The 7,675-nt window shown below is 40.8% G+C and overlaps 1 protein-coding gene across 1 annotated transcript in view; it reads right to left on the bottom strand.

Moving 5' to 3' along the window:
- Positions 1 to 7,675, bottom strand: part of TAF1 (TATA-box binding protein associated factor 1) — an 80,933-nt gene that overhangs the window by 3,594 nt on the left and 69,664 nt on the right. Inside the window, 4 exon segments of the mRNA XM_006779672.2 lie at positions 601 to 757; positions 2,885 to 3,010; positions 6,619 to 6,624; positions 7,074 to 7,190. Of these exon segments, the coding sequence (XP_006779735.1) occupies positions 601 to 757; positions 2,885 to 3,010; positions 6,619 to 6,624; positions 7,074 to 7,190 (406 nt within the window).

Genomic DNA, 7,675 nt, shown 5'->3' with positions numbered 1-7,675 from the left:
TGGTAAAATCGCATAACAGCAAAATCGCATAACAGCCGAGCATACACCCAGCAGCGCTGCTGATGCCTGAACGGTATGTGGAATGAAGTGGGCGGGCATCGGGAGGCCACTATGGCATGGGGCAAGCACTATGGGCAGTCTATCTGAAGTGTATCTGGCGTATAAGACGACCCCCCACTTGGAGGCATTTTTTTCAGGGCCAAAAAATCGTCTTATACGCCGGCAAATACGGTATCTTTTTCTCCTATACTTTTCTCTTGCCATTGCCACTGACCCACAAAACATCTCAAAACAGGATCTTTTTTCTTAATTTTACTTCCCTATTGCTACATGTAACACTTCTTTTCTGTTTTTATCAAGTATTCAAATAAAAGGCGCTACTTAGGCACTGTCAACTTTTGTATCTCCTGTGTTTTATTTCTTCACTTCCTCTAAGGCTAATGAATTTGATCAGCCTACCACTGAGTACCCTGTACTCTGAGGTCTACTAGTATTAGTAGAACTTCATTGAAAGAGCATATGTGGCCAAGAGCTTCCTATCCAGTCCTGAGGGTGCTATGGTGAGCTACCCAGTTACAGAAGCAAAGGAGCAAGACTTACCAGAGAAAGGATTATCTCCTTCTTCATCACTGCCAGCATCTTCCTCATCATCTTCTCCTTCAGACATAAGCAAATCCTCATACAGGACACTGGCTTGAGGCTGTTGCACGGTTCCTTCCTCTTCATCTGCAAGATCACCATCTGCATCTTCACCTTCCTGAATAGGACCAGTTGGGGGTCAAAATCCAATCAATCACTCAAGTAGGCGACCAGACACCAACAGCCCCCCTAGCTGCCTCACAAGAAATCAAGTAATTTTAGTAGCTAGACTTGTTTAGCTGGTTCCAAGGATTAAAGTCAGACTGGGACTCACTATGGAGACTCTCTGATATCGCCTTGGGATTTGGCCTGCCCTCTGGTTGGGCTCCTAGCATATGAAGGTATAATGCAACCATAGCTTTCTATAAGCATACTCACTGGGGCTGGAGTCTTAGGTTTCCCATCCTCCTCCTCCTCATCATCATACCCTTCAATATCTACATCAGAGTCTTCCTCGCCCAGCCTAACTCGGCCCTGGCGCATCTGAGTAAGGAACACAAACAGCACATCATTGAGGGACGTGCCTGTAGGAGGAGTTAATGAGGGCTCTCACTCTGGATGGATGCTCCTCCCTGATATCCTAGCCAACCCCACAGCTAGTGGGGGCTGTTAACACAGCTCAATACATATGCATTTTCCCCCATTCACTCTTTGGAAATCACAGTAAGGGTAAAAAACCCAAAGAACAGGAAGGTCCTTGGTCTACTCTTACTATATCATCAAAAGGAGCCTCTTCCATTCTACTCCAAACTTTCCTTAGCTTGAGTTGAACATTCTGAGATAGAAAAAAATCCTTTTGTGTTTTGCACTCTCCAGTAGAACCCTGACTGAGATAAGCTGATAGGATTTCTGGCTTCAGATCAGAATTATCTTCTGCCTTGGCCAGAGTGGTTAGGGTATTGGCCCACGGACAGGAGGGTCTCTGGTTTGATTCCTGGTCAAGGGCAAGTACAGGTTCTATCCCCGACCTCGGTTAAGTGGGAGGCAACCAATTAATGTGTCTCTCACATTGATTTCTTTTTTCTCTCACCCTCGTCCCTCCCTAAAGCTCAATGAAAAAAAATATCCTCAGGTTAAGATTTTTAAAAATTAAAATAAAGAAGTATCTTCTGATACCACTAGAAACAGGCAATTTTAAAAATTTAATCTAATTTCATAAATAATTTTAATTTAGATTATAGCATACATACAGTAGAGTAGCAGAGCAATTATTTTGAACTCTGTCTCTGAATACAGCTGTTTTTTTTTTTTAAATATATTTTATTGATTTTTTACAGAGAGGAAAGGAGAGAGATAGAGATAGAGAGTTAGAAACATCGATGAGAGAGAAACATCGACCAGCTGCCTCCTGCACACTCCCCACTGGGGATGTGCCCGCAACCCAGGCACACGCCCCCGACCGGAATTGAACCTGGGACCCCTCAGTCCGCAGGCCGACGCTCTATCCACTGAGCCAAACCGGCTTCGGCACAGCTGTTTTTTTTAGTCACCTGTCAGGTTGCTCTGATGTATCATATACTTTTCACACTTGTGCCTTCCCTGAAGTTCTGCTGTGCCTGACTTTGCCCGTGGGGACAGGCAGTAGAGAGTAATTTTGGTGGATAGACTTGTTTATCTGGTTTGAAGGATTAAAGTCAGACTAGGACTCACTATGGAGACTCTCTGATATCGCCTTGGGATTTGGCCTGCCTTGTACTGGTGGGGGCTCCTATATCATAAAAAGAAGAGGTTCTCAATCTGTGGGTCGCGACCCCTTTGGAGGTTGAATGACCCTTTCACAGGGGTCGCCTAAGACCATCCTGAATATCAGATATTTACATTATGATTCATAACAGTAGCAACATTACAGTTATGAAGTAGCAACGAAAATAATTTTATGGTTGGGTCACACAACATGAGGAACTGTATTTAAAGGGCCAGAAAGTTGAGAACCACTGATATAAAGACATAATGTAACCATAGCTTTCTGTAAGCATACTCACTGGGGCTGGAGTCTTAGGTTTCCCATTTCCTCTTCATCATCATTATACCCTTCAATATCTACATCAGAGTCTTCCTCACCCAGCCTACCTCAGCCCTGGAGCATCATGCAACCTGCCACCTTCCCACCTTGAAATCACATTCTTAACCTGTATTCCCAGAGCCAAGGAGCTCAATTATCCTTGACACATGTCATATACCACCACCACCACTCCCCACTCTGATGTATACTACCAATCTCACAAAGAGAAAAAGAATATCCTACCTGTGTCACCTGCTTTTCTGGAGTGGTAGTGGGAATATCCAGGACAGACATATTGCTCTCATCTTGAAATACAGAGGCATCTCGAGACATACTGAGGGATGTGTTGTTATCATATAAATCAGGTGGCTGTGGCACAAATCATTTAACTTAGTTTCTATTTAGGAAAGGGAGTAAGAACTACAAAGATGCCCCTTTAGAGCACTCACTGAAGAAAAAGGTCATGCAAACCAATCCATTTATTGAGAAAACACAGCTTGAAACAACTTTATGGACAGGTTTTGGGGAATCTTACAAATGTTGCTCCTTCTAGTAGAGAGGCATCTAATGTGTATGCTCATTAGATTCCTGAAGCAGAAAGTATCAAAGTTATGGGACAATTTACGTCCTCACAGCTTTCTGGTCAACAACCTAGCTTCTTCTAAGCCTTGCCTTATTGTTTTTTAGGCCCAGAACTTAATACCAGTGCTATTTTGATTGGTTGAGCGATACCTAATAGGAAATGGGATTAAGAAATTTCAATACCAATAAGAGCTCATCAGAGGATGCTATGAGGCAAAATGGTGTGGTGAAAAATCATGGACTTTGAAGTAAACTGCCCTGGGTTTGAGTCCTGGCTCCATCACTTGCTGAATAACTTTAACAAATTACTTAATCTCTCTAAATCTTGGTTTCCTCAATTGTAAAACATGGTTGTTGGGAGATTTAAGAGATGTATAAACTCCTTACCCAATGCCTGGTATTCGATAAATTATAGATACCTTCTTCCCTATCCTGAAGAGAACAAGTATTTAGCAAAGAGACTTATTCAGTGACAATAGGGTAGGAAGAATCAATAAAGAACAGGCTGGAGAAATAGGAAAGTGTTCTCTGAAGATAAAAATATTATGCAGCTATTTAAAAAATCTTATTTTCAAAGACTAGTTAATAAAATAAAGTACTTGTAATACAATGTGAAGTGAAAACAATAAGACCCAAAATATCTTGACCAATTTCATTTTAAAAGTTGTTTATAGGCCTGATTGGTGTTGCTCAGTGGTTGAGTGTCGATTCATGAACCAAGAGGTTACCAGTTCGATTCATGGTCAGGGCACATGCCCAGCTTATGGGCTGGATCCCCAATAGGGGATGATTGATGTTTCTCTCTCGGCAATGTTTCTATCTCTCTATCCCTCTCCCTTCCTCTCAAAAATCAATACAAACATTTTTTTTAAAGTTGTCTATAGCCCTAGCTGGTTTGGCTCAGTGGACAGAGTATCAGCCTGTGGACCGAAGGGTCCCGGGTTCCATTCCAGTTAAGGGCACGTACCTTGGTTGCAGGCTCCTTCCAGGCCCAGGCCCTGGTCAGGGCATGTGCAGGAGGCAACCAATCAATGTGTTTCTCTCACATCAATGTTCTCTCTGTCTTTCCCTCTCTCTTCCACTCTCCCTAAAAATCAATGGAAAAATAGCCTCAGGGAGGGTTTAAAAAAAATGTTTGTCTATAAACACACACTAAATGTGCACAGTGGTTAATTCTGAGTAGTGAACTTTATTTTAGGGAACTTATTTCTTCTTTATATTTTCCACTTTTTTCCCAATGAACATGTTAATTTTATTTTAAAAAAACCAACATGTTACTTTGTGGGTTTTTTTTTTTTTTAACAAGCAAGGCTGACTGAGAAGAGTGTTTTGGAGACAGGGAGGTCAAACAGAATTTAAAGGATGACAGAGCAGATAAACTAATTATGGGACAGAAGAGAAAATCAAGAAATGAAAGGCTCTATGGGAAACTGCAAAGTAAGCAGTTTTAAATAAAGTATTAAGTTGAATGTACGATGATACAATACAAGCTAGGCAGAAATGGCTGAGTGAAAATAAATTATCATCATTTAGAGCTGGAAGTAAAATATGGTTACTATTATGTTTCTATACAGCCATAATTGTATTATGAAGGGTTAAACTTATGCAACACTCTAATAACATTTGGGTTTGAGAGTTGTAATGAGTAAGGACAATCACTCATGTGCATCTTCCTCAGGTTAAGAGGTAATGAACTGGGCTTATTATTTTAAAATTTGTATATATGAGTAAAGGCAATGATGAGAGGGTGAACTGGAATAATGAAGAGGAACTACCTACACCCTATTCTTCATAGAAGACCCTCTAACTGCACCAAACTACAGCTACTGCTCAGGAGGGAGAATAGTTGCCAGGTTTGCTTTAGCCATTTGAGACAGCATGGGATGGGTAGAGGAGGAAGGAAGACGACTTTCAGGTCTAAGGCTCTGACTCGCCAAAGAACTGGGCCCACACTGTCATACACTAGGCAAACCATGTGCCACCTCATGGCTAGAATGTCCTGGGGAAGGATGGCTAAAACCCAGGCTTTAACTTACCAGAAAGCACCTGGTGGAAGCTGTAGGCCTATTAGCAAATAAGGCCTTCCCGGGCAACATCACTCACCCAAGCCTCCCTGACCCAATCTGCCCAACACACTTCAGAAACCTTTTCTTGTTATGGGCCTGGAAGAAATACCTTAGGAGTCTTTATACATGGCCCCTCAGTAACCTATGTTTTGTAATGAAAGAGAGAGTAAAAGATAGATAGGACGAGTGCATGAATGAGATATAGACAGCAATAATCCAACAAAAATCATTTAAGTTGCATTATCAGTACAGAGCAAAACCTGAGTAGAATGAAAAAAAGTTTTTCAATGGGAATTGAGAAAATTTTGCATTAAAATACTTGGTTAGTCCAGCCAGCGTGGCTCAGTGGTTGAACATCGACCTATGAACCAGGAGGTCAACGGTTTGATTCCTGGGCACATGCCTGGGTTACAGGCTTGGTCCCCAGTTGGGGTGTGCAGGAAGTAGCCAATCAATGTCTCTTTGTCATCATTGATGTTTCTATTTCTCCCTTTCCCTTCCTCTCTAAAATCAATAAAAATTATTTTTAAAAAAATTTGGTTAAATTTGAAAGGGCCTTTGAAAACTTTGTAGACAACTTTTGTACAGATAAGAAAACATTCACTGAATGCTTACTTAGTGTGCCAGGCTAAAATTAATTTATTTCATATTTACAATAATCTGGAAAAGTACATTTTAGAGAAAAGGAAACTGAGTTAGGAGATTAAGTTAACTTCCCCCAAGTTCACAAAACTAAAAAGTAGCAGAGCTAAGATTCAAACCCAGCCTATTTTATGCCAAACTTCATGTACCTTCTACTTTACCTTGGAGCATCCAATATAGTAAACAAGCTATATTCTGGGTAAGTTCTATTCTTCAAATATGCCATCTCTCTTAAAAGCATAATATTGATGAAATATACTCATTATATTCAAGGGTAAGAACAAAATCACTAAAATTTCTTATTAATCCTACTCTCTAGTCTAGTCTTCAAGATGATAAATATTACCTGTCTCATTTACAAAGTGTGGGAATCAATCCAGGAAAATGGGTGACATCTGAGCTACACTAAGATACACCTGAGGGAATGAATAATCAGGCATATATAAGGCATAGGAACAATGTGGCTCGCATCTATAATTGAGAAGTATATACCCTAGGGACATGCCAGAGCCCCAATTCATAGGTTAAGGGAGCTTCAGACTCAAGAAGAAGGCCTCTGGCCATAGTAGTCAGGAATCTGGTATTCCTCCATACTGCTTAAACAACTAAGACCCACCCCACTCATGCATCCCACACCTGACTCTTCTGAATTCAATAAGGCCACCAAGACCCATGGCCCTCACTCACCTTAGCCTTTGAGAAGACAAGAAAGCACACGAAAGGCATAGGAAGAGGAAGGACAGAGAAGAAGGGTATCTCAGTAAATACAGCTGTTAACATGCTCCCAATTTCCCAAACCAATAGAACTATAAGAGGTTCCTACAAGTATCACATGATCTCACTTATATGTAGAATCTAATGAACAAAATAAACTGATAAACAAAACAGAACCAGAGACATTGAAGCATGCAATAGACTGAAATATTTCAGAGGGAAGGGGGTGCGGGTGGGAAGAGATTAAACAAAAAAATGTATATGCATATATCCATAACCCATGGCCACAGGCAATAGTGTAGTGAAGGCCTGGGGAGGGGGCGGAAGCAGGATGGAGGGTGCAAAGGGGAGAAAAAAAGGGAACATCTGTAATATTTTCAACAATAAAGATTTAAAAAAAAGAGGAGGTTCCTAGTCCTCAGACTCACCTGAGGTGTGTAAGGCCCTGGGGTCATTGGGTCCAAACTGTCTAATTCTGCTTCTTCCAAAGCTGCTTCTTTAGCTGTACAAATATCCTTCTCAAGTTGAGTCAAATGTTCATCATACTGAGAAATAAAAGTAATGAATTCATTGAAAATGTGTTTTAAACACTAGGGATACAAAAGTAAACAAAGCAGAGAAAAATTTCTGTCTTCATGGAGCTTCTATTCTAGAGGCAGGACACATGACAAAGTAAATAGTTACAGGGTGTCCCCAAAAAATGTATACACACTTTAATAGCTGATAGCTCAATTTTTAAAATGAAATGTATTTTAATAAACACTGCCTTTATAATTACTTCAAGTGTACGTACATGTTTTTTGGGACACCCTATATAGTTTGTTAAAAAAAAAAATTAGGTACCATCTCACACCTGTCAGAATGGCTACCATCAACAAATCAACAAACGACAAGTGCTGGAGAGGATGTGGAGAAAAAGGAAAACTTGTGCACTGCTGGTGGGAATGCAGACTGGTGCAGCCACTATGGAAGACAGTATGGAGTTTCCTCAAAAAGCTACAAATGGCACTCCCATTTGACCCTGTGATTC

Source organism: Myotis davidii, unplaced genomic scaffold (assembly GCF_000327345.1).
Source record: "Myotis davidii unplaced genomic scaffold, ASM32734v1 scaffold1983, whole genome shotgun sequence".
In the NCBI taxonomy this organism is placed as follows: domain Eukaryota; kingdom Metazoa; phylum Chordata; class Mammalia; order Chiroptera; family Vespertilionidae; genus Myotis; species Myotis davidii.
The sequence above is the reverse complement of the archived record's forward strand: the minus strand, read 5'-3'. Positions and strand labels throughout refer to the sequence as shown.